The sequence below is a fragment of the Erythrolamprus reginae genome, chromosome 4 (assembly GCF_031021105.1).
Source record: "Erythrolamprus reginae isolate rEryReg1 chromosome 4, rEryReg1.hap1, whole genome shotgun sequence".
Lineage (NCBI taxonomy): Eukaryota > Metazoa > Chordata > Lepidosauria > Squamata > Dipsadidae > Erythrolamprus > Erythrolamprus reginae.
The window spans coordinates 60,149,013-60,176,933 of NC_091953.1; the positions used below are offsets into that span (position 1 = coordinate 60,149,013).

At 40.2% G+C, this 27,921-nt stretch overlaps 1 protein-coding gene across 1 annotated transcript; it reads left to right on the plus strand.

The window, feature by feature from the left end:
• Window positions 1–1,497: 1,497 nt before the first annotated feature.
• CLIC6 (chloride intracellular channel 6) lies at window positions 1,498–27,219 on the plus strand. Its single transcript, XM_070750386.1, has 6 exons — window positions 1,498–2,872; window positions 21,228–21,337; window positions 24,019–24,144; window positions 24,369–24,475; window positions 26,391–26,572; window positions 27,034–27,219. The coding sequence occupies exons 1-6, from the start codon at window positions 1,727–1,729 to the stop codon at window positions 27,193–27,195; spliced, it is 1,833 nt and encodes a 610-aa protein (XP_070606487.1). The 5' UTR covers window positions 1,498–1,726; the 3' UTR covers window positions 27,196–27,219.
• The last annotated feature ends 702 nt before the right edge of the window (window positions 27,220–27,921 follow it).

Here is a 27,921-nt window from a genome sequence, read left to right on the forward strand (position 1 = left end):
GAATCAGGCAGTATCAGATGTAGCCAAATGTCAAACAATGTAGGACTTTAAAGGTACATTAGTACCAGCACTTTGAATTGTACCTGGAACAAACCAGCATGCTGCTCTTACAGAATTGGTGCTACATGAAAATAGTGAGTTGCCTCAGTTTAGATTGGACACTGCATTTTGTCATCCATTGCAGCTTGCAAATGTCTTCAAGTACAGCCCCATTTGGGGCATATTATAGTAGTCCACCTGTGAAATGATGGTGTTATGTAGAAGCTAATAAATATGAACCTGGAGAGGAAACCATTTCTGACAAACTGAAAAGGACAGATCTGCATTACTGATGAAACCATTATACTTCTAACCTTAGCCAGTCCTGTCTATACATCACAGGCAGTTCAAGAAATCCAGATGGAAAAATTGGAATTTTATAGATACTGTATATATTTCCTGTAGAGAGGTTCTAAGTTTTTATTCCATTTTATTGTCACTGCGTTTAGGAGTGAGTGGCAGTTATATCATAAGAGAGACAGAAGTAATTTTTCTCTTTTGATTGGGACTTTTTTTAAAACAGTGAAGTAAGTATATTGAGACTACTGGAAAGTTAACATTGGTTTTTATAACAAGGGTTTTTTAGCTGTTTTAGTATTGGATTGTCACATGCTGTTTTCTCCACTGTTGTTAGCCGCCCGGAGTCCACGGAGAGGGGCGGCATACAAATCCAATAAATAAATAAAATAAAATAAATTCACATTCTGTCATACTACTCTTCCCCCCAAAAAAATCATTCCCCATCCCTGGCAATAGTTTTCACTTTAAAAGTTCGTAAGTAGCCGTCCTTGTGCTGTAAATGTGCATTGAGTCCCATGTATTTAGAAGAAATAGAAACAGAAACAAGAGTTGGAAGGAACCTTGGAGGTCTTCTAGTCCAACCCCCTGCTTAGGCAGGAATTTATGAGACATCAGAAAGCATCTCTTCTAATGTGCATTCAGTATCCAGAGACCCAAAATCCAGAAAGGTACCAGGGCAATCCAAATCTATTCAAACACATTTCATACCAATTGCCCTTCCCCAAAAACCATTTTCTAACAGGATATGGTGGTTGTCTCTACCTGCTAGCATTTTTTTTCAAAAGATAAGGAACACAAAATGGCGGCATAAGTGAACCTGGATGCCTTTCGGCCCCTGTCCTAATGTTTCTCTCTTACTATTATCATGTATATAAACATTCTTACATCTTTGTATACCACCAATACGTACTTGACAAAACAAATAAAATAAAATCACGTAGAACCCCTAAACAATATTCGGGGGGGAAAGTGCGGTCTTAGAAAGGAAGTTTGGGGAGAAAGGTTTGCCCTCCCCTTTGCGCCTTTCTCTTTTTTGGCTTTTATTTATTTATATTTTATTTATTATTTGAATTTATATGCCGCCCAACTCCCAGAGGACTCTGGGCGGTTTTTTTTCCCCTCAGCGCCTTGGAAAGGCAAAGGTGAGACCGGCCGCTTCGCCGGTTGCTTTTGAGCATGCGCACATCCCTCGGGCTGGCTACCTAGCGGAGAGAGTCAAGAATGTGACCCTCGGGGCTGGGCAAGTCTTAAGTCTTAATCCCCCACACGGAGCGCAGGGAGGACAGAGTCGCCATTGCGGGAGGGCGAGCTCGGCCGCTCTTTTGCAGCCACCTGCAATTGTTGGCCCGTCTTTTCCCCCCTTCTTCTTCCCTGAGGAGGTCAAAGCATGGCAGAGGCGCAAGGGTCGCTCGAGCCGGCAACTCCGGCCGAAAATAACGAAGAAGCGTTCGAGGAAAGCGCGGGCGAAAACGGAGCGCACGAAGACGAGGCGGCGAAGGAGCGCCCCGCCAGCCCCGCCGAGAAGGGCGACGACCCTCGGCAAGAAGCACCTGAAGAAACGGCCCGGGAGGAAGAAGAAGAAGGCGAGAGCCCCGGGACAAGTCCTCCGAGCAGCGGAGAGACGACCCCAAAGGCCGAGGAGGAGGAGCGGGCGAGTTTAGCGGGGCCACCTGCTGCACAGCAAGTTGGACCAACGGACGCTCCGAGCGCGGAAAGCCCGGAGGAAAAACTGGAGGGCGACACACCCTCGGCCGAGGCTCTCGTCCCCGAAGAGCCTCCGAGGCAGCCGACGGGAGAGTCGGCTGAGGGCCGCCGCAGGGCAACTCCGAGCGGCTCAGAAGAAGACGCCTCCGAAGAAGAGGAGCCCGCGGAGGGAAAGAGCCCGGCCGAGCCAATGCCGGAGTTGGGAGAGCGCGCTGAGGAGGATGAGAGGGAAGAAGGCGCGGCCGAAAGAGGCGCCGAATCTACTGGAGTTGCTGAAGAAAAAGAAGAAGAAATACAAGAGGAGGGCGAGGCGTGTAGTAACGTCCAGCTAGAAGAGCAGGAGCGGACCGGAGAGGAGACTCCGCGGGGAGACAGCCCTCTTAGCGTGGGCCCTGCTGAAGAAACTCCAGCGGCGGAGGAGGATCTCGCGGTGGAAGAGGCAGAAGTAAAGCAGGAAAGCCTCCTGGTGCCAAATGCCAGTACGGAGGAAGCTGGCGCCCAGGATAATCCTGAGGCGAGTGTGGAGGAAGACGACGACGAGGAGGAGGATCAGCAGGAGGAGGTGCAGTCCGCCGATTCTGGAGTGGTGGGATCTCCAGGAGAGGCTGATGAACTCAGCAGCCACACGCAGCTGGCTGAGCCTTTGGACGGATCCGCCGAAGGGGTTGAAGGAGTGGATGCTCTGGGCCTGAATGGCCTTCAAGGAAGAGGAGTAGAAGAAGAAGAAAAAGAAGGAGAAGAAGGAGAAGAAGCTATTGCAGAAGGGAAGCAGACCGTCTCCCCCGATGCGCCCGAGCAACAGAAACATGACATTTCTCTCTTTGTAAAAGTAAGGATATGCAACATAAGCATCGGGGTCGTTAAGCCCTGGCAGAATATTGCGGCAGCTTCTGGTAGTAAGAATAATAAAAATGGGTAATATTGTGGGTTGCTGCTTTTTAATGAAAGGAATAAGTTTACAACTTTGGGCCAGTTAGGGAACTGTAGATTTTGGAATCAGGGAGCTTCACTTTAGTTAGCATTTCCCCCTTTAAGCTGCACTGGGTTTGCATGTTATAACTTACTCTTTTGAGTAGGATCCTATGTATGGCATGGAAGTTATATATCGATGGCTTCAGTGCTTCAGAGATCCCACCTAAAAGTTTTGATAGCAACGTCATGCTGGGTGATCTAGTTTAGAATCTCCACAACATAATCAGCTTACCATTTCATGAATGAAATATAAAGGTTTGAAATAGGGGAGAAACTAAGCACTTATTTGGATTCTGCTGAACTTGCCAGTAAGGTTGTAAGAGTTTTCATTGTTGATTTTGAACTTGGGGGGTGGACAGTATAGCAAACCTGAGACCAAATTCTACTGCTAAGCTTCAGAGACATCTATGGTTGATAACAATTTTTAGTTAATTGTTGATAATAATTTTGTTTTTCTAGAGTGTTAATAATTATCATTTTGAATCCAAAAGAATACTTTTAGAAATAAGCTGAGTGGAAAGCATCCTCAGAAGTGTACATCAAAATGTCCACTAGAAACAATAGAAAAACTAGGAAAACATTCTAACAGATATATAATCCGTTTATCATATGGGAGACATGGTGTAAATATGGTGTGTTTATCTTTGTATCATGTCTTTAAATCTGGAATCTTCAAGGTGTAAAATTCCAATATCAACAGCCAGCAGTAGGTATGGAGAGCATCAGATCTAGAAGTCTGCAATGCAAATATATCATTTTTTCTTCAACTTGATAGTTTGGAACGTAAGTTCATGGCAATATGACAAACTTACCTATTCTTGCATGGAGTATGTAGTCTATTAAATAGCAGAAAAATATGGTAAGCTTTATATTGGCAGATTTATATTGTTGAGGTTATAGTTTACAAATGTGTTCATGATTCAAATGGATGAAAAATCATGCATTTTATGAATTTAATGTGAATATTATTAGGATTAATTTAAATCTAGAAAAATGATGAGAATATTATTTAGACTCAACCTATACTACTATACTGAGATACAAGAAATAATGATTTTCATATTCAACTTTTATTTTAATACCAGCTACTGTGCAGGTAGTCCTGAACTTACAACCACAATTAATCCCAAAATTTATGTTATTAAGTGAAAATTCATTAAGGAAGCACTGACCCATTTTATGACAATTTATTGCCACAGTTGTTAAGTGAATCACTGCAGTTGATAAATTAGCAATCTGGTGGCTGTGAATCTGGCTTCCCCATTGACTTTACTTGTCAGAAGGTTTCAAAAAGTGATCACATGACCCTGGGATGCTGAAGAGTCCTAAATATGAGTCAGTTGTCAATCATCTGAATTTTGACCATATGATCACGGGGTGCTGCAAAGGTTGTAATTGGGAAAAACAGCCACAAGTCACTTTTTTCAGTGCTGTTGTAACTTTGAATGGTCACTAAATAAACTGTTCTAAATTGAGAGCTACCTATATACTCTGCACAGGCAATCCCCAACTTACAATCACATTTCTGACTGCAATTTCTATCCTAAGGCAGTGAGGGTCATAAAGCGAGTGTTCACAAGACAGGATCAATATTCATGGCCATTTTTATCATAGTCATTAAGCAAATCATGGAAGCTGCTGTGACTCATGCGGTTGTTAAGTGAATCCAGTTTTCTCACTTGACCTTCTTTGCCGGAAGCTGGCTGGAAATTGCGATTGTATGATTGCCAAATGTTGCAACCATTGTATAAATGTGAGCTGGTTGCCTAAATGTCTGAATTGTGGTCAGGTGACTGTGGGGCTGGGGTGATAGCTGTGACTTCAAGGACGGACCCTCACCTTTTCTTTAGCTTCAAACCATCATTAAATGAACACCTGCTCAGAGGCACTTCTCATGGCACTTGTCTTGTGAAGTTGATATTTATTAATTGGACTTATATGCCACTCCTCTGGGGCGGCTTACAACATTTTGATAAAAAGATACAATATATTAAACATTTCTAATTAATAGAATAGTTAATTTAAAAATTATCTTAAAACTATATATATGGGCACCCCTGACTTGATTGGGTTCCTCAAGGCCATAAAGTCCTGGATTTTGCACTGGACTGGGGTGCTAATGGAACTTTGACATGGGTGCAGGTTTAGGGGCATTAATTGCTATTTATTTTATGCTATTTTAAAATGGTATGGTTTGTGGTTGTTGCTGTTACTTGTCCATTGCCCAAAGTGCCTTGTTGTACAAATTACTATACTTATGTTAGATAAATAAATACCTGCAATAATTTAGAAAAAAAAATTGGACCACATGCAAGCAGGGCACATGTCCATTCTCAAACAAGTATTCTGATTTTTTGGGGGCTGCTGATAAAAGTACTGCTGTTTTAAAAGTTTTATTAACTTTAATGAGTTGGTTTCTTAAAACATCGGTGCCTCATTAGAAACATGAAAAAAGTTGAGAAGTTTAACAAATAGTAGGTAGCTGTTGCAAATGCATGCAGCCAAGAAACATTAGTTTCTGAAGCATTTTTTCAAAGGCAGCACTGCTGTGATGACTAAAATTCCAATTAAGAGGCATGAATTGCCTTGCTTCAGATAAAGAAATAATTAAAGGCAGGAGTAGGAAAATCCTACATTGTTAATACCATTTAGACTTATATACCACTTCACAGTGCTTTACAGCCCTCTCTAAGTGGTTTTACAGAATCGGCATGCTACATGCTAAGTATGTATATCAGGGGTAGGTTCTGGAATTTTTTTGCTGCTGTTTTGCTCAGGGCTGCTCCATGCGCACATGCGCTTGCACCCTCAGCAATAGAAGAAATAGCCTCTACGCATGCACAGAAGCAAAATCCAGTATGGCAGCGCCACTGGAGACACCGACAGAACCAACTCCATGACTTCATTGCCAAGTTACTAACAGTTCTAAAGGAACCTCTGGTGTATACCACAAACTCAGTAAGTTAACGATAGGGCCTTTGTCATTGTCTGACTACCTGAAAGTAATGATAAGGTGGGCATAGCACGCTGACCATAAAAGTACAGTGATACCTTGTCTTACAAACTTAATTGGTTCCGGGATGAGGTTCTTAAGGTGAAAAGTTTGTAAGACAAAACAATGTTTCCCGTAGGAATCAATGGAAAAGCGATTAATGCGTGCAAGCCCAAAACTCACCCCTTTTGCCAGCCAAAATGCCCGTTTTTGCGCTGCTGGGAGTGCCCTGAGGCTCCCCTCCATGGGAAACCCCACCTCCGGACTTCTGTGTTTTTGCAATGCTGCAGGGGAATCCCAGCAGGAGAATCCCAGCATCACAAAAACGAGTGCTTCCCTGGCAACGGAAGTCTGGAGGTGGGGTTTCCCAGCGAAGGGAGCATCAGTGAAATCGCAGCATCGCGAAAAACCCGAAGTCCTCGAAACCCCACCTCCGGACCTCTGTGTTTTTGTGATGCTGCGATTTCACTGAGGCTCCCCTCGCTGGGAAACCCCACCTCCGGACTTCTGTTGCCAGCGAAGTGCTTGTTTTTGCGCTGCTGGATTCCCCTGCTGGGATTTCCCTGTAGCATCACAAAAACACAGAAGTCCGGAGGTAGGGTTTCCCATGGAGAGGAGCCTCAGGGGAATCCCAGCAGCGCAAAAATGGGTGCTTCGCTGGCAACGGAAGTCCGGAGGCTGGGCATCCCAGCGGCGGCGGTGGGTTTGTAAGGTGAAAATAGTTTGTAAGAAGAGGCAAAAAAATCTTAAACCCCAGGTTTGTATCTCGAAAAGTTTGTATGACGAGGCGTTTGTAAGACAAGGTATCACTGTACTGGTTCTGGAATTTCCTTTAAAAAAAAAACACCTTTCCTGTTTTTTTGCAATGGTGGAATCAATTTCCTATTGACAAAAATTCAGATCCAGATGTACTCTAAAGTAAATCTTACACTTAGTGGTTTTTCAGTACATATATGGTTGTAATTTCCCAGAAAAGATACGGATTAGCAGTTTCCACAGGCATCTCATAAAACATATATTTTTAAGTTATGGGTCTGGAAAACTTCAACCAATCTGAGGTGGTTTGGGATTTTGTGGCCAGCAATGGCAATGACCAAGTTTATTGATGACCTGATTCACAAGGGGTCACACACTGGATTTTGTTTTTGTGGCAATGCAATAATAAAGTGATCTGGAGTTGAGGGATGTTGCCACCAGTTCCTTGTCATGGACAGGCCACTCAGAGTTCTCTGTGGCTGCTTGTGGTGCAGGGAGGAAGGACCTACTCAGTTGCTCCACTGGTTTCAGAGTTTAGGACTGCTCAGCTCCATTGAGGCCTTAGTTAGTTTTTGAAATAAGAAACCAGTGGCTGCTTGGATCCATCTGGACTCTCGATGTGAATTATCCTGTAGGTTCCAAGTTTTTAATAGGAATTTCGGAACTTAAATGGAAGAAAATATACGGTACCTACAGCCCTGTTGAAAGAAAATAAAGAAGTCTGATCACAGATAAGGAAGGATCTTTTTAAAGAGTTTCTTTGTGGTGGTAAATATTGCAAAATATGCTTATTTAAATACACTGATTGCATTTGCAGATAGCCTGTCATCGGTTCTGTCTACAGTGGCTTGAGACCTCTCGAATAAAACTTTTAGGAGGTCACTTTTAGGCATTTATTGAATGAAATCACTCAGACTTGCTTAGAGCTAGATTATGGTTGCTTGGTCTTATGGAACATCTAGATGAAGCTATTAGATAAAGTCATTTATCAGCAAGAGGTTAGATATCATGAGTATGATGATGAAAGCTGAACATTTGCCTCTGGCCACCCAAGTGATACTATCAAGAACACTTTCAGTGCCTGGAGGCTGGATGTAACAGCCAGTGGACATCCTATGCCTAGATGTCAAAGCCATCACTTTTTATGTTTAATTTTCGCAAATATTAAGCCTGTATTAGAAAATGCAAAAATTCCAACAGAAATTGTGGGGCTTCATAATGCAGCTTAGGGAAAGCTGGAATTATACATTCCTTTCATAGCCTTCATGTGATTATGGTATTTTAAGCTCTTTGGGCTGCTTCCTATAGCTTTATTTATTTCATTGTTTGTTAGTTAAAATAGAATATTTTCTCAATTTACATAGGATTAATCTACCTGGTCCTTTGTTTAGTTATCTGTTGACATTTTTGAAAATTATACTTGTAAATGGTTAAAAGTTATTTGTTAGATATTGGAAACTGACATTTTATATACTTAAAGATTTATTTAGAATTTATATTGAATTCACATTTAAGTTACAAGTAAGTTCCAATTGGAGAGAGCCACTTGTGTTGTTTTAGTTGAAGCTCTGAGCTAGAAACTGAGAAACTAATTGTAGTCCTGCCTCAGGCACAAACCAGATGGGTGACCTTGGGCCAGTCATTCTCTTGCTACGCCCTAGGAAAGAGATAATGGCAAACTACGTCTGAAATGGTTTACCCAAAAACCTCTAGGGACTTCTCCAGGCAGTCACCAGGATTCAATAATAACTCAAAGGCAACCTCTCCCCCAAAAACGTTTCATTGACTTCAGTAGAGCTTTGATATGATTTGATAGAAAGTACCTTTTCCCATTTATGGAAAATGTTACAACTATCATCTTGAGATTGGTTGGCTTTTACCAGTGATGGCAAACCTATGGCACAGGTGCCACAGGTGGCACGCGGAGCCATATCAGCTGGCATATGAGCCATTACCCCAGCTCAGCTCCAATGTGCACGTGTGTGCCGGCCAGCTGATTTTGGGCTCACACAGAGGCTATGGGAGGGCGTTTTTGGCTTCCAGAGAGCATCCAGGGGGATCGGGGAGGGCATTTTTACCCTCCACTGGCTCCAGGGAAGCCTTTGGAGTGTGAGGAAAGCAAAACCTGAACATACAGGGCCCACCAGAAGTTCGGAAACAGGCAGTTTCCAGCCTCCAGGAGGCCTCCGGGTGGATGGGGGAAGCTGTTTTTGCCCTCCCCAGGCACTGAATTATGGGTGTGGGCATTTTTGCATGCACAAGGAAAAAAAATGTTTGTCATCACTGGCTTATACAATACAGTGTGCTTAACCATATGAATTGAAATTCAACAGCTATGATCATGATCTTTGTCTCCATTTTTAAGGAAATGCATCCTAAAGCTTTGTTGTATCTGAAGACTTAATTCTTAATTACCAATTTGCTATATTAAAATAATCCAAGTTTTGTGATGTTACTAAATTGTGTTGTATTGGGATGCATTATAAAAGTCCATGTTTTCAGTGTACATCAAGGCATAAATACATAGTCTCCTCAAATAGTTCCTCACAGACACACTGAAAATATCTTATTGCAAGATTTACTGGTAGGTGGAAAACAATGGATTTTATACAAGTTTGCTGAATTACTTAAAAGTAATTCATTGAGTTCTAAAAATTAAAATGCTTCTGGTGTTGAATTAGTAAATAGTTTTATAGTAAGAGTTAGCAAATTTTCTGAGGGTGGACATCAAGTTGTATCAAAATGTGATTGAACATTGATATCATGTAAGATTTTTGACACATTTGGTTTTTTAAATAGTGTTATTTGATGAAGTTCTAGAATACCAGAAAGAGGTATTATAGACGCCATGGCAGCCACAGGTGCTTTGTAAAAGATGAAATACTCCAAAGATTCCACTGCCTTGAAATTCTGCCTTATTTGCCTTGACGGGATGTCTGAGGAGCTGTCTGTCCCCAATGGGATTGTCCTGACCCAGTCACTCCAGTAGAAGAGGCCTACCTTTTGGATCCTATCTGCCAAAGAATTTCAGCTGGTAGGAATCGAGAGAAATGCCTTTTCTGCTGTGGTACTGCCCTTTGGAATACAGTGGTCCCTTGACTTTCGTGCGGGATACATTCACCCGCAAAAGTCAAATTTCTGCAAAGTAGAGACGCTCCCTTCCTTCCTTCCTACCCCTCCCTCCTCCGTTCCTGGTTTTATTTACCCCCAAAACCCGCAGGGGCAACGGGGTGGCAAGCTGGGGGCTTTGCTGCGCTCACTACTGGTGTCTCCCATGGCGGTACCACCGGCGGTCAGGGCAAGGGAAGGGGAAGCTCCAGGCCAGGACTCAAAGCCGGAATTCCAGGTCGGTCAGCTGGGAGGTCGGACGCTACCACTAAGGGAGGTGACTTAGGTGGGTGGGGGAAGAAGAGGTGGTGGCGGCGGGCGCAAGTAAGGCTCGGCTTCAAGTGGAGCGTACCAATGCTCCGAGAATTAAAGGGGAGGGATCGGGAGGCTGTGGCGGAAGTAGAGCTATTATTTAAAGAAGCAGGACGGCTGGGGGGGAGGAGGAGAGTTAAACCGCATAGTATTGTACATTGGGCAGCCGCAGTAAAACCCATGGTGTTAAAAAAACGCGGAGTATTTTTTAATTAATATTTTTTAAAAACCCGTGGTATAGATTTTCTGCGAAAGTTGGAGCCGCGAAAGTCAAGGGACCACTGTATTCTCCTTCCAGAGATCTCTTCTGGAAGACATTAAGAACCTGGCTCTGCCAACTGGCCTGGAGCCCTAATAGGGGTGCTCTATGCTGGAGTTTACTGAGGGAGTAATGAAAAGATCCCTACTCCCATGTCACTTATTATCTTGGTTTTTATCTTTATTTAATCTTACTTAATTTTTAACTTTTTATGCTATAATTTTATCATTCTATATGCTTCCCCGAATCTTTACAACAAACAAAATTAAATTAAACAAACAAACAAATAGGAACAAGTATTTGGGAGAAATTTGTTTTTCCTTTGTATATTTCCCTGGAAAAAAATGATTCCCCATAATTTAATCTTGTGACAGAGAAATAGCATCAAGATTCCCATGAAGCATTAATACTGCTATATACAGTGTTCCCTCGATTTTCGCGGGTTCAAACTTCGCGAAAAGTCTATACCACGGTTTTTCAAAAATATTAATTAAAAAATACTTCGCGGTTTCCCCCCTTTTACCACGGTTTTTCCCGTCCAATAACGTCATATGTCATCACCAAACTTTCATCCACCTTTAATAAATATTTTTTTAAATAAACTTTAATAAATAAACATGGTGAGTAATAATCTAAATGGTTGCTAAGGGAATGGGAAATTGTAATTTAGGGGTTTAAAGTGTTAAGGGAAGGCTTGTGATACTGTTCATAGCCAAAAATAGTGTATTTACTTCCGCATCTCTACTTCGCAGAAATTCGACTTTCGCGGGCGGTCTCGGAACGCATCCCCCGCTAAAATTGAGGGAACACTGTGCCTTGGAATACTGTTCCAGCTCTGGTCACTCTGTAATAAAAAGATGTTGAGATTCTACCGTAGAAAGATTGCAGAGAAAAGCAACAAAGATTATTAGAGGTCTGGAGGTTATATACCATGAACAGTTATAGAAACTGGGTATATCTAGTTCAGTATTTCCCAACCTTGGCAAATTGAAGATATTTGGACTTTAACTCCCAGAATTCCCCAGCCAGCGAATGCTGGCTGGGGAATTCTGGGAGTTGAAGTCCAGATATCTTCAAGTTGCCACGGTTGGGAAACACTGATCTAGTTTAATGAAGAGAACTAGAGGTGACATGGTAACAAACTTCCAATATTAGAGGGGATGCCACAGAGAAGAGATGGTCAGCCTATTCTTCAAAGCACCTGAGGGCAAGATGGGAAGTAACAGATGGAAATTTGTTTGTTTATTTGTTTGTGTTTCTATGCCGCTCACTCCAAAAAGGACTCAGAGTAGCTAACCATAGTCATAAATACAATAACAGTTTAAAAAAAAACAGACATAAAATCAATAGAACAATAAGATCATAAAAAACCATGCATACTACAGTCAGTTCTAATTCTAGGCCTGCTGAAAAAGCCAGGTCTTAATGGCTTTCCGGAAGACTGGTAGGATGGAAATACAGTACTACGGATCTCTGGAGGCAGTTGATTTCAAAGGGTCGGAGCCGCCACAGAGAAGACTCTTCCCCCAAGGCCCTGCCAGCCAACATTGTTTGGCAGATGGGAAAAGTCTGACTCTGTGGGCCCTTACTGGCCGCAGCGAGTATACATGGAGCCATGTAACACTGGCATTTTGTTATCTGAAAGGATCAGAGTCTTCGGAGTGGGGCGGCATACAAATCTAATAAATAATAATAATAATAATAATAATTATTATTATTATTATTATTATTATTATTATTATCACATAGCTTTTGTTCTGTACAGCCTAGTTATTTGAAACTCTGTTATAGATAAATAACATATGAAGGTTATCTGATTTTTGTGTTGATAATAAAAACCCATGATGTAATAAAGAACAGTATGGATTTTCATTTCTGCTATGTTTACACTTGTACTAACGAAAGGTGTAAATGTTTTTCTGCCAAGAGATTACTAAATCATCATTTTAGCTGCTAATATACTTGTTTTATGCCCTTGCATGGGGAGTAAAAGTCCCGGGAACAGCAGAATTCTCTTTATGAAACATCATATCTCAATGTATAATTTAAAAAAAAAAATCATGGGTAAAATATTCTGCTAGATTTCTAAAATGTGGTAGGCTTAATTATTTTTAGGACGTGTAAGTTTTTCTCTTCACCGTTTTCTGTTGAGTAGCCATGGAACAATCTTCTCTATCTTAATCAGTTTTGCTCTATGATTATCTGTTATGTACTTTATTTAGTTTGTTTGTATTGTCCTGTAATTCTGCTGCCAACTTAGAAATGTAACAAAACCCATTCCTTTACATTTATTCTACAGGAAACGTTATTCTTCTCTATACTAAGTAATTTTTGAATAGTGCTTGAATAATTTGGTTGTCCTTTTAAATTGGACTGCAGTTATAATTGTATGTAATTTCTAAATTAAACTTACTTTTATAATAATATGTAAGAGAGTAATTGAGAAATATTGTTGCTAATCACAAAGTCGCCCAGTATTTCTATCTGTTATTTCTGCTTAAGAGACAAATAGTAGGCTGTACAATATTGATGCAGGAGAGTAATTAATCTGATCTATGTATTCAGGATGCAGTCCTCCAGGGAAAATGAAAGCACGAAATTCAGTTGGGAATAACATAAAGTAGATTGTTGTCAATTAAGACAGGAAGGGTTGATTGCCTAATATTTTTTAGCCACTGCATCTTTTTGATATATTAAAGAATTGTGCACCACTCAAAACATTTGTAGCTATCCAATTCTAAAGCATATATTCCTACTTCATTAGCTTACTTGTTTGAAATATATTTATATTAGGGTTGGAAGAATAAAACTGGAACTTTTGTGATTTGGTGGGTCAGTTCTGACATCTCTCAGATCCACCAGCCCACAATGTTCTTTCCATATACAGTGGAACCCCGACATAAGAGCTGCTCTACTTAAGAGCAACTCGAGATAAGAGCTGGGAGGGGAGAGATATTTTTGTTCTACTTACAAGCCCAAATTCGAGATACAAGCGCCAAGGAGCTGTCTCCTGAAGCCAAATGCTAACTTCCGCGTTCGGCTTCAGGAGACAGCTACGAAGCGGCGCGCGTGTTTTAAAAGGTTGCAGCCGGCCTGGGGGGCTCGGGGGGGTGCTTGCAGCTTTCTTTCTTGCTCTTTTTCTTTCTCTCTTTTACCTTCCCTTCCTCTATTTCTTCTTTTCTTTCTCCTTCCCACCTTCTTCCCTCCCTCCCTCCCTTCACTCATTCCTCTCTTACTCTCCCCTTTCATAAGTTTCCTTGCTTCCTTCCTCTGTTCCTGTTCCTTCCCCCTTTCTTTCTTTCTTTCTTTCTTTCTTTCTTTCTTTCTTTCTTTCTTGCTCTTTTTCTTTCTCTCTTTTACCTTCCCTTCCTCTATTTCTTCTTTTCTTTCTCCTTCCCACCTTCTTCCCTCCCTCCCTCCCTTCACTCATTCCTCTCTTACTCTCCCCTTTCATAAGTTTCCTTCCTTCCTTCCTCTGTTCCTGTCCCTTCCCTCTTTCCTTCCTTCCCACCCTCCGTCCATTCATTCACCCATTCCTCTCTTGATCGCTTAAAGCCGGTCCCTGGTGCAAAAAGGGTTGGGGACCTCTGTCCTACAGGATTGGGTGGCAGAGAAGTTGAACATATGTAAATTTAAAAGTTTAAGAAAGTTTACAAGTTAAGTGAAAGAAACTTCATTATTCATTTATATGTACATGTACATTTCTTCATTAAAAACATGTCTTTCTGCATAATTTAGACTAACTTTGTGAGTTTTTTGAGGGCTGGAACCAATTAAAATTATTTACATTAATTCCTATGGGGAAAAGTCGTTCGAGATAAGAGCTGCTCGACTTAAGAGCCCAGGTCCGGAACGAATTAAACTCGTATCTCGAGGTACCACTGTACAGTGTTCCCTTGATTTTCGCGGGGGATGCATTCCAAGACCGCCCGCAAAAGTCGAATTTCCGCGAAGTAGAGATGCGGAAGTAAATACACTATTTTTGGCTATGAACAGTATCCCAAGCCTTCCCTTAACACTTTAAACCCCTAAATTACAATTTCCCATTCCCTTAGCAACCATTTAGATTATTACTCACCATGTTTATTTATTAAAGTTTATTTTAAAAAAATGTTTTTTAAAGGCAGACGAAAGTTTGGTAATACGATGTCATCGGGCGGGAAAAATCGTGGTATAGGGGGAAAAACCACGAAGTATTTTTTAATTAATATTTTTGAAAAACCGTGGTATAGACGTTTCGCGAAGTTCGAACCCGCGAAAATCAAGGGAACACTGTACTGTACTTAAAGCACTATAAATGACAAGCAAAATGTGAGATTATGCTGATATTTGTTTAAATCTTTTTTTTACCTCATTGGATTTAAACAATTTCTGTGGAACTTTTCATTTGGCAGTATTATACTGCAATATTTAGTCTTTGTACCTTAGAACAGTGTTTTTCAACCAGTGTGCCGTGGCACACTAGTGTGCCGCGAGACATGGTCAGGTGTGCCGCGAAGCTCAGCAAGAGAAAGAGGGAGAGTGAAAGAAAGCAAGAGAGAGAAAGAAAGCAAGAGAGAGAGCGAAAGAAAGTAAGAGAGAGGAGAGAGAAAGAAAGCAAGAGAGAGGAGAGAGAAAGAAAGCAAGAGAGAGAGAAAGAGAGAGAGAGAGGGAGGGAAGGAGGGAGAGAGAAAGAGCAAAAAAGAGAGGAAGGAAGGAAGAGAGAAAGAAAGAGGGATGGAGAGAGAGAGGAAGGAAGGAAGAGAAAGAAGGAGAGAAATAGAGCGAAAGGGAGGAAGAGAGAAAGAAAGAGGGATGGAGAGAGAAAGGAAGGAAGAGAGAGAAAGAAGGAGAGAAATAGAGTGAAAGGGAGGAAGAGAGAATTTTTTTGTCCAAACTTTTTTTAGCCCCCCCACTCCACCCCACAACCCCCCCTGCTCAATGTGCCCCATGATTTTGTATATGTAAAAAATGTGCCGCAGCTCAAAAAAGGTTGAAAATCACTGCCTTAGAAGACAGGCATTTAGTTAGGCACTGATGATATCAGAAAAGCTAAAAGTCATGGTGAGTTGAAGTTGGCAAAAAGTGATAAGAAATATAGATAGATTTCTTCAAATATGTGGGTTTTTTTAAAGAATCCTTGAGAACCAGTTTGGTGAAATAGCTAAGGCACCAGGCTAGAAACTGGAAGGTGGTGAGTTCTGATCACATAAAAGTAGTTTAGAGACTGGGTCATCACTCTCTCAGCTCTAGGAAGCAGGCAATGGCAAATCATTTCCAAAATGTCCTTACAGTTGCCAGGATTCATAAACTAATTTGAACACACACACACGCACACACAGAGTATTTGTGGACTTCATTAATCTTTCATCATTACACTGCCAATTATGTTTTCTGTTTCTATGGATATACTATGAGATTATGTCCCAAAGATATTAAAAAAGAAATGACAGGTCTGAAAGACATTGCCTTAGAAGATCTACAGGATAAAGACTTGAAACAAACCTTATCTGATGGAGAAAAGTTAGAAAATACAAATGATAAACCGAGTGAATGATCTGGAGTGTTACTGACTTGCTAAAGCCCTGAAAATGGGAAGTCATGTGTGTGTGTGTGGGGGGGGGCATTACTGTATAATCTAGATACCTCTGAGCAAAAGATTGGATTAGATGCCTACATGGCTCTTCATATATCCTCCCAGCAGAGGAGTGTCAGAAACAGTTAAGACTTGTAATCTTTTACTGATTTCCTGTAATTATTTTCAATGCCTTTCTCAATATTTAAATTTTTGGTGAAAAACTATTATTCATAATATATAACCAAGTTAAGTAAAATCTGTAAAATCCCAACTCACAAGCAAAGACTACCTGCTTTTTATGTTTAATTTCGCCATTTGGTTTTAGAGCAGAGATTAGGATTATCAATTTTAGATGGTTTCCCCATTTTTGTCTCATTGCTGTCGTTTTCAACTCTCCACTTCTCACATTATTAAGGGTATTTTTCACAGTTCATTATGGATTTTTATTTTAAATGATGCTTACATTAAGGATAGTGGAAACCGTACAAAGGATATGTAATTAAAGGACATAGAATTAAAATACCGGTTAATCTCCTTTTCCCAGCCCTATAATGTGTTCCAGAATACAATGCTCTTTTGTTAAAATAATTCCCTTTAAGAATACAAGGCTATATTTTTTCCTTATTGATGTATGATCTCTTTGGGAGATGGTGCCCAAGTCTCTTCAGAAAGAAAATTATTATCTTTCAGCAAAAAAATTCCTCTATAATGAAGAGTTAGTTTTGTTTTTTCCTTAGTCTTTATTTTGATTTTCTTATTCCCGGGAATTATTCCCTCTCTATTTAGTTCTATTTATTCATCATTTTGTAGTCTGTCCACTTATTATGACCCCATATTCCCACCACAATATCTGCTGGATGGGCATGGCCACATCAGCCTCCTGCACTACAGCAGTGGGGGAGTTTGCACTCCCTGGGCTTTGGAGGTGTTTCTCAAGCCTCCCGGAGGGTGAAAACGGTAGGACCACACTTCCTGAACTTCCAGTAGGCCTGTTTTTTGCCCTCCTCAAGACTGCACATGTGCATCAAAATGGGTCGTGTGGGGTACTCCTGTGGGGGGAGGCAGAGCCAGCCAGGAGTTGGATTTGGGGGTTCTCCGAACTGAACAGAATCTTAGCTACAGCTTCTCCTGAACCTTTGCAAACCCCCAGTAGCCCACCCTTGTTTGTTTGGCCTCAGTTGACTGGGTACAGGTAGTCCTCAACTTATCATCCTAATTGAGCCCAATATTTTTGTTGTTAAGTGAGACATGTGTTAAGTGAGCTTTGTCCTATTTTATGACCTTTCTGGCCTCAGTTGTTAAGTGAATCACTGCAGTTGATAAGTTAGTAACCCAGTTTTTTAAAGTGAATCTGGTTTTCCCATTGATTTTGTTTGTCAGATCACGAAAGGTTGCTTGGGACACAGCCACGGTCATAAGTATGAACCACATCTGCCAAGCATCTGAATTTTGATAACTCGATCATGGGGATGCTGCAAAGGTCGTAACTGAAAAACAATCAAGTCACTTTTTTCAGTGCTGTTGTAACTTTGAATGATCACCAAATGAATTGTTGTAAGTTGAGGACTCCCTGTACTGACTATAAGGATGATTTCCTGCTGTCCAATTCTTCATTTTGACAGCATTTGGCATCTGGAATATCTGACTTCTGGAATCCTCCTTGCCTTTTACCAGCACCTTTCGTTCTTGCAGAATTGCTGAGCTAGTTGCAAGATCACTGACATTATTGTGGACATCCATGTTACTGCACTTTCCATTGTTCAGCTGTCATCTGTTCTAATCAGAAATTATATTATTTCTGATGGGGTGGAAAACAACAGTCTAATCGCAAGTTTACTCCATCAATTATCTTTTTCCCCCTCAGTGTGGCTTATGTGCTTGGTCTTCTTCATTATTATTATTAGTATTATTTGCTTTTATTTCTGTTTAATGCTGCTCACTATTCCTCCAGGGCTAAGGAAAACTCTTCATCCCCCAAGTTGTTCGCTTTGGTTTCTGTTCTCTCTCTCCCTCCCTCCAGTAGTGATCTAAGTTTGTGGGCAGGGTGCGATTTGTGAGTACAGATGTTATACAAATTTGTGAGAATATTTTTATCCTGCCTTTATTATTTTTACAAGTAACTCAAGGCCGCGAAATATCCAACATACCTTCCTTCTCCTATAAGTGTCAATGAAAGTTTTAGCATACATAGGCTATATGCTACAAGTTTTAGTGGATCCCCAAAAGTATAATAATTAATGTGCATACATTTATACATATCTCCTTATTTAATCATTTGTAATGCATTTCTGACCATCCCAGTATATACAGTAAATCTCCCTAAATACACTCTAGGCTTTTAGGGGTAAATTTGCATATGCTGTGTACACTACTATGGTATATGCATAATAAATATTTGAAATAATAGTGGTTGCATTTACTAGTGCTCCTAAAACTAATAATATTTATTTCTGTTTATTATCTATCAAGAAACCTTAATTCATCAACTTGAATTTCCTGATTTTACTTTTGAAAATAGTGCTTTTTACAGTAGAGTCCAGATACTACAAGGAAGACCATAACATCCCCTTGAAATTTATATATTTCATACTTATTTCATATATCTAAGAAGAAGTGAACACTTCTTTTCGTAGTTTAGAATATATAACTAAAGAATGTCAGCTGGTTAACATGTTTCTTCATGTATAAATGTAAAACTCGTAACTGACAGTTAGTGTCTTCCATGTTAGTGTCTCTGGACCTTGGCATAAGCTTTTTGGTTAGCATCGTACATTTTTCCAAGTCATTTTAACTGGTTGGTTGGATAAACTACAACTGAGAGAGTTAGCCTAACAAGTTACACTAGTGATGGCAAATCTTTTTTTGCTCGGGTGCCAAAAGGTTGTACACATGTACAATAGTGCATCCACCCACCTATAATGCAATGCCCTCCTCCCTTGCGTGTGTGTGCTGCCCTCTTGCATGCGCACAATCCCCCTGCACTCCCCGCTGCACATTCAATGAATATCCACTTAAAATTCTACAATAAAATAATAAATAACAGAAAATGTAGATTAAAACCAAATTTGGAATTGAGTCTGTCAGTTGCACATGGCCTAATTATTTCAATCCTTAATACATTTGATTTAATAAACTTGATTTGAATATGATTGCAAACTCTTAATTTCATGATTGCAAGGAAATTTGAATCTCTTATCATTGCACATTTTATTCTGAAATATTCCTATCTTCTGTTTAGCTGAAAAGATCTAGAAAAGAGTTTTCAGCTTTGGAGGGGGGCAGAGGGGGAAAAGGGAATGGTTCTCTGTGAATGGTGGACAAGCATGTTGTCCATTTGCACGAGCAGCAGGCACGCTCACCCACCACTCACACGAATGGAGCACACACGCCCGCTGCTTGCACAAGTGGAGATACTCGCTTGCTCGTCACTTCCAGGGCCTGGTTCTGAAAGGCTCGGTACCCGGTAGTGGTCTGCAACCTGGGGGCTCCTGGCGTAGAGGTGAACCTGACAGTAAAAATGGTACAGTATTGCTGTCAGGAAGAGGGAGATAACAAGCAGGAAGAGGGAGATTGTGATCCCGCTATATAAAGCGCTGGTGAGACCACATTTGGAGTACAGTGGTACCTCGAGATACGAGTTTAATTCGTTCCGGACCTGGGCTCTTAAGTCGAGCAGCTCTTATCTCGAACGACTTTTCCCCATAGGAATTAATGTAAATAATTTTAATTGGTTCCAGCCCTCAAAAAACTCACAAAGTTAGTCTAAATTATGCAGAAAGACATGTTTTTAATGAAGAAATGTACATGTACATATAAATGAATAATGAAGTTTCTTTCACTTAACTTGTAAACTTTCTTAAACTTTTAAATTTACATATGTTCAACTTCTCTGCCACCCAATCCTGTAGGACAGAGGTCCCCAACCCTTTTTGCACCAGGGACCGGCTTTAAGCGATCAAGAGAGGAATGGGTGAATGAATGGACGGAGGGTGGGAAGGAAGGAAGGAAAGAGGGAAGGACAGGAACAGAGGAAGGAAGCAAGGAAACTTATGAAAGGGGAGAGTAAGAGAGGAATGAGTGAAGGGAGGGAGGGAGGGAAGAAGGTGGGAAGGAGAAAGAAAAGAAGAAATAGAGGAAGGGAAGGTAAAAGAGAGAAAGAAAAAGAGCAAGAAAGAAAGAAAGAAAGAAAGAAAGAAAGAAAGAAAGAAAGGGGGAAGGGACAGGAACAGAGGAAGGAAGCAAGGAAACTTATGAAAGGGGAGAGTAAGAGAGGAATGAGTGAAGGGAGGGAGGGAGGGAAGAAGGTGGGAAGGAGAAAGAAAAGAAGAAATAGAAGGGAAGGTAAAAGAGAGAAAGAAAAAGAGCAAGAAAGAAAGCTGCAAGCACCCCCCCGAGCCCCCCAGGCCGGCTGCAACCTTTTAAAACACGCGCGCCGCTTCGCAGCTGTCTCCTGAAGCCGAACGCGGAAGTTAGCGTTTGGCTTCAGGAGACAGCTCCTTGGCGCTTGTATCTCGAATTTGGGCTTGTAAGTAGAACAAAAATATCTCTCCCCTCCCAGCTCTTATCTCGAGTTGCTCTTAAGTAGAGCAGCTCTTATGTCGGGGTTCCACTGTACTGTGTTCAGTTCTGGAGACCTCACCTACAAAAAGATATTGACAAAATTGAACGGGTCCAAAGACGGGCTACAAGAATGGTGGAAGGTCTTAAGCATAAAACGTATCAGGAAAGACTTAATGAACTCAATCTGTATAGTCTGGAGGACAGAAGGAAAAGGGGGGACATGATCGAAACATTTAAATATATTAAAGGGTTAAATAAGGTCCAGGGGGGAAGTGTTTTTAATAGGAAAGTGAACACAAGAACAAGGGGACACAATCTGAAGTTAGTTGGGGGAAAGATCAAAAGCAACATGAGAAAATATTATTTTACTGAAAGAGTAGTAGATCCTTGGAACAAACTTCCAGCAGACGTGGTAGATAAATCCACAGTAACTGAATTTAAACATGCCTGGGATAAACATATATCCATCCTAAGATAAAATACAGAAAATAGTATAAGGGCAGACTAGATGGACCATGAGGTCTTTTTCTGCCGTCAGACTTCTATATTTCTATGTGTCTGGAAGAAACAAAGAAAGAAACTTCAAGAGTGTACTGAGGCTGCCACTATGGGAAACGTGGACTATGTGCATCATGCAGTAATGATTTTAATCTTTATTCTTGCTGTAGGCTGGCAGTGATGGGGAAAGTATTGGGAACTGCCCATTTTCTCAACGTCTCTTCATGATTCTCTGGCTAAAGGGTGTTATTTTTAATGTTACCACTGTGGATTTGAAACGGTGAGTTATAATGCTTTTTCTCCGTTTATTTGTAATACAGTGATCCCTCGAGTTTCGCGATCTCGATCTTCGCGAAATGCTATATCGCGATTTAAAAAAAAATATTAATTTAAAAAAAAACCACTTCCGGGTTTGGCTTCGGGAGTCAGCTGGGAAGCGGCGCGGCTGTTTTAAAAGGTCGCAGCCGGCCTGGGGGGCTTCCCAGCACCCCCCCCCCGAATCCCCAACCTGGGTCTTCCCGGCCGGCCACGCAAAGGGGAATCCCCGGCTCCTTGCTGATGCCCGCCGCTCGCCCGCCCGCCAGCAAGAGGGGGAAGACCCAGGGAAGGTTCCTTCGGCCGCCCAGCAGCTGATCTGCTCGGTAGCGCAGCAGCAGCGAGGAGCCGAATCGGGGTTTCCCCTTTGCGTGGGCGGCGGGGAACGCAAACTCCACCATCTACGCATGCGCGGCCATAGAAAAAAGGGCGCGCATGCGCAGATGGTGTTTTTACTTCCGCAACCCTACATCGCGAAAAATCGATTATCGCGAGGGGTCTTGGAACGGAACCCTCGCGATAATAGAGGGATCACTGTATTTATTTATTTTTCATATTAAATTTTTTAAAGCTTCCAGGCCCAGAATTTATATTTCTAATTACTTAGAGAGGTATTTGTAAATTTTCACTAAATCCAAGTGACTTCTTATCAGTTCCTTCTCTGTCATGAAAGAAGTGCATGTTTTAGGTATAATATAATTTTTATACAATTTTAGGTATGAATTCGGAACTGTCTTCTGTCTGTTTAGAGTCAAGTGCCTGTGTTGGCTGCCATTCCAGAATAACAATAAATATTTAGCTCCTATCCATGCTTGTCCATATAGAGAAAAATATAGGAATTTTTCCAAAACAGTGACTATTATCAAAGCATTTTAACCTCCTTTAGTACTGTGTGACATATCACTATGTGACTGTTTTGGAAAAACAGGACTTCAACAGCACCATTGAATGAGAAATGGTTAAACTTCCACAAGTATAAGGTTTCAGACAATTTCAGAAAATCTCAAGAAATATAGTAGTTTATTAACACAATAGAGTTTTTAATTGATAAAATACTCATAATCCGTTTCATGTTTAACTTTTATCTGCATAATCAACTCTTCCTCCTTACTCTGTGCCTCGCCCTTAATCCGATTCTATATCAGAATAGCCTTGCTATGTGTCAATTGGAAAAAATGCTACCAAAATTTTGCCTAATAATATGGCTTTCCTCATATACCGTGATCCCTCGATTTTCGCGGTCTCGATTTTCGCAAAACGCTATACCACGGTTTTTCAAAAAATAATAATTAAAAAATACTCCACGGTTTTTTTGCTATACCACGTTTTTTCCCACCCGATGACGTCATACGTCATCACCAAGAGTCACGTCTCTTTCTCTTTCTTTCCTGTCATTCTCTGCTTCAATCATTTTCTCATTTCTCTTTTTTTCTCCCCTTTTTTCTATCATTTCTCTCTCTCTTCCTTCCACTCTTCTCTCTCTCTTTCTTCCTCTCTCTCACTCTCTTCCTTCCTTTCTCATCTTCCTTTCTCTCTCTTTCTCTCTCTTGCTTCTTCCTCTCTCTCACTCTCTTCTTCCCTCTCTCATCTCTTTCTTTCCTTCTCTCTCTTTCTCTATCTCTCCCCCTCTTGCTCTCGAGCGGCGGGCGTGGCGGCGAGCGGGCGAGCGGGCGGGTACCTACGGGGAACGGTGGCCGCCAGCGCTGCTGCAGGAGGACCCGTGTCCGAAAGCCGGTGAGAGGGGTGGATCGGGCGGGCGAGCGGCGGGCGGGCAGTAGCGGCGAGGGCGCCGGAGGCAGCCGACATTCAAAGCAATCTTTGTCGGCTTCCGCACTTTCGTCGCTCCCCGCCCCCAACTTCAAGCCCTTGCGCGGCCTTGGGAAAAAGGTGCGCATGCGCAGATGCTGTTTTACTTCCGCGCCGCTACATCGCGGAAAATCGATTTTCGCGGGAGGTCTTGGAACGTAACCCCCGCGAAAATCGAGGGATCACTGTAATGTTTGATTTGTTGCTGTGTCAGGAGCTAACGTGAGGATTGACATTGTGTTAGTCTGTTTCCCAATCAGTTGATCATTTCTCGATATCATCAGTTCTTGGTTCCCAGATATTTCAATGAAAAGAAAAGGTCACAATTTTTGTAGTCTTCCCAGCTGCTATGAAGAGATGGGAAAACCATGTTTTCCTAATTTCTTTTCCCCCAGCTTTTAAAGAAAATAGTGAAAAATATGTAGTGTATTGTTTAGTCTCCACCAACTAAAGTCTCAGAGGGAAGCTATCTTTTTCTTTATGTTAGTCAGAATGCTAAGAGAAGACATATTCTTCTAAAGCCAGTAATTCTACTAATTCTTTAATATTAGTATAACATCTTTCCACTTTCAAAGAGAAGAGTTATTTTGTTATTAACTCTTTTGAATCTCCTTGAATGACATAATTTATAGGTTTTGCTAACTTCTTCAACCCTAAACTAGAAAAAAAGTCTACCTAGTCTGAACTAAATATGATTTACTTCCAATAAGTGTACTTAAGTACTACATTGGCAGTCACAATTTTAAATTCCAAGATAGGTAGCTGAATTAAAATGCAATAATTTGTACAGTTAATTGGTTTTTGTTTTCCTCAAACAAGATACATTTCTTTTTTGTATAGGAAACCTGCAGACTTACAGAAATTAGCTCCAGGAACAAATCCTCCATTTATAACTTTTGATGGTGATGTTAAAATAGATGTAAATAAAATTGAAGAATTTCTAGAAGAAAAGTTAGCACCACCAAGGTACAGTATTCTGCTGTGCTATGATTAATTTGATGTTACATAAAATGGGTGTTGAATATTCTTAAATCATTTGGTATCAAGAGATCGTGGATTGAAAAAGATTTAAAATGGCTAATGGATAGGTAAGGGAGATGATAGCACAGTTTAGTTATATTTCAGAGTTTCAAATACAATGCTGAAAAATAATTTGATGGCATTAAATTCTTATATATTAAATTTTTCAGATATCCTAAACTTGCACCAAGTCATGTAGAATCTTACTCTGCAGGAAATGATGTGTTTGCTAAATTTTCTGCATTCATAAAAAATACAAGGGAAGATATCAATGAACGTAAGTATTATAAATTTTGCTCTCCTCCATAGACTCCATGTCACCTGTGTTTGGCACTTATATCTATTAACTCAGCTGCAGGAAATCCATAATTGCAAAGACCAAAAAGTGATCATTCTATCTGCAGTAATTTTTTTTTTTGCAAAGCTTTCAGGTTTGTTTCTTTTCATAAACTTCTGCTAATGTAGCATTCAAGTCACAGATCCCTTACAAGAGATCAATGCCTTGATTTACAGGCTTCCACAACAACACTCAAAGTTTTTGTTTACATAGAACAATGATCCTGCTATATAGAGCGCTGGTGAGACCACATTTGGAATACTGTGTTCAGTTCTGGAGACCTCACCTACAAAAAGATATTGACAAAATTGAACGGGTCCAAAGACGGCTACAAGAATGGTGGAAGGTCTTAAGCATAAAACGTATCAGGAAAGACTTAATGAACTCAATCTGTATAGTCTGGAGGACAGAAGGAAAAGGGGGACATGATCGAAACATTTAAATATGTTAAAGGGTTAAATAAGGTCCAGGAGGGAAGTGTTTTTAATAGGAAAGTGAACACAAGAACAAGGGGACATAATCTGAAGTTAGTTGGGGGAAAGATCAAAAGCAACATGAGAAAATATTATTTTACTGAAAGAGGAGTAGATCCTTGGAACAAACTTCCAGCAGACGTGGTTGGTAAATCCACAGTAACTGAATTTAAACATGCCTGGGATAAACATAGATCCATCCTAAGATAAAATACAAAAAATAGTATAAGGGCAGACCAGATGGATCATGAGGTCTTTTTCTGCCATCAGTCTTCTATGTTTATATGTTTCTAACTAGAGGAATGGGCAAAGGCAGTTGGGATTGATCTGGGTAGCTTGACTCTGTATGCAAGTGTTCCAGCATGCCCAGTAGTGTTGTGAGAAAACTAATAAAGAAAATCCCTTCCCCCTCAAACCAGTGCAGAAGTTGGTGATAAATTAACGGCTTGGCACACTTTGACACCCCCTTTTGTTTTAACAGTGGATTAAAAACAGGCTGTGGCTTCTGGATTTTTTGTTTGCTTGTCTTTTGAGTCATTGTCTCAAAAATGGATAGGACGTGTTTCTGTTCTGATTTGTGATGAATGCAGGAGGTAGTGAGATAATTTTCATTGCCTTAGATTGTTTCTTTCACAAGTTCTACCCTTGAGTTAACTTTCATGCCTCAGTGTTCAAGAAGCCTTTCTATAGCCATTTGTCTTACTCCTGCTTAGATTACAGCCTTGCAGCAAAATGCAACCTTGGTTACAGCTCCTGGGAGAGAAAAGTCCTTGGTTGCAAAATTGTCCCAAAGCTATCTTATCATTATAGCTAACCAAGGATTTTACGTGCAATAGAAGCTTAAAAAACACCCTTTTATAGTAATTTATTTTAATTGGCTTTTTTCTTCCCCCTGCTTTTATTTATTTAGTTTCTTTTCTAATTGGTAGCTAATGTTTTGTGGCTATTGATCATGCTTCATCATATTTAGTAGTTTACTTGTTTCCTATATGTGAAGACATCACCCAATTTGATTTTATTCTTCATTTTACTACCAGAATATACCTATTTTTTTCTCCTTTATTCTGTTCTTTACCATTAAACTTGATCCATTTGTCACTGCGTTCAGATCAGATTGATAGTGCAAGAGCTTGGCTCCACTATTCTGAAAATTATATCTTCACTTTCTCCCACATGGGACATTTTGCCACTTGTGTGGTGAACTTGTGAAAAGTTGAATGGGATGGGCAGTATTCTTTCAAGTTATTTTCTCAACATCTTTATCAGATCTCTCCCTCAAAGTATACAGACTGTTATCTTTGTCTTTATGGATGTTGCTATTTGGCTACTTAATTATCATTGATCAGATAGTCAATTCCATTATTCTCCTTTTTTTATTTTAGATTTAGAAAAAGCATTGCTTAAGGCTTTAAATAAACTGAATACTTACTTAAATACACCCTTGCCTGAAGAAATAGATGCCAATAGCACTGAAGACATCACTGTTTCCACAAGGAAATTCCTAGATGGTGATGAACTCACATTAGCAGATTGCAATCTCTTGCCAAAGCTTCATATCATCAAGGTTTGTTTTTTTCCCTTTATGTAAAAATGAGTAATGGATGCAACAATAATTCCTCCTTTTTATTTATTTCATATGGAATACTTCAAACTATGTTTGCATGCAGATAAATGCGATATTTGTTCTAATTTGTCATTTAAGCCATGTCCAAAAAATTATAAATTTCAACTCATATTTGTCTCACATTTAATATTTTTAAAATCCTTCCTTTAACTTGAGTCTTAATTTAAAGGGATAAAATAATCTCTATAATTCAAGACAAACAATTACTGAAGATTAAAAACTGAATGCCCTATTTTTTTTGCGGATTATTTGTTTTTCAAAAATTTTGAGTTTTACAACTCAAAAATACCTTTTAGTGCTACATTAAAGTTCAGTTTTTTCAATTTTCTATCACCATATTTTTTCTACTAATTACATAAGAACATACAATGATTGATAATGATTTCTTTTTTTTTTTAAAGGTTGTGGCAAAGAAGTTTAGAAATTTTGAATTTCCATCTGAAATGACTGGTATCTGGAGATATTTGAATAATGCATATGATAGGGATGAGTTCATAAATACATGCCCTGCAGATCGGGAAATAGAATATGCCTACCTGGATGTTGCAAAAAGAATGAAATAAACCAAGAATATTCTGTGTCTTATATTTCTTCTATGAGTGTGTTTTTTAAAAAAGAATCAAAAGCAAAGCATCCGTTCATCAGCAAGGTTTAAAAATGGAGAATTTTCCTGGGGAAAAATATTTTATTAATCTTCTTATTGCAATGTATAGTGTGCATAGGATTGTGTGTGTGTGTGTGTAATTGTGGATATGAAATGAACTGGATATATGCATTGTATGTGAAGTTTCATATAAAATAAAACATTCTCAAGAACAGTGACATTTACATTATATAATAATTAGGTGTTAGGCTTCTGGTAATTATTTTCCAGCATTACAAACATGAGAGGTTAGGTAGAGGTAAAATTTAATGAACTTCACTGGAACCATTATATCTTTGCTATGCTTCCAGATCTAATCAGAACACTGAAGAATAATTATGTTGTTCTGCATATAAATTACGATTGCTTAAAGTCATTCAATTTTATACACAGATAATAGGACACAGAGGATTTGACACACTTCAGCTTCTATGGCATTGGGAATAAGAACTAAAAGACTTCATAAGAACATAAGAAGAGCCATGCTGAATCAGGTCAAAACCCATCGAGTCCAGCATTCTGTGTCACACAGTGGCCCGCCAATTGTACATGGGGATCTTGAACAGAAAGAGAAGGCAAAACCCTCCCTTTCCCTTGACCCCCAACAAATGGTACTCAAGGGAATCCTGCCTGCCTCAACCAACAT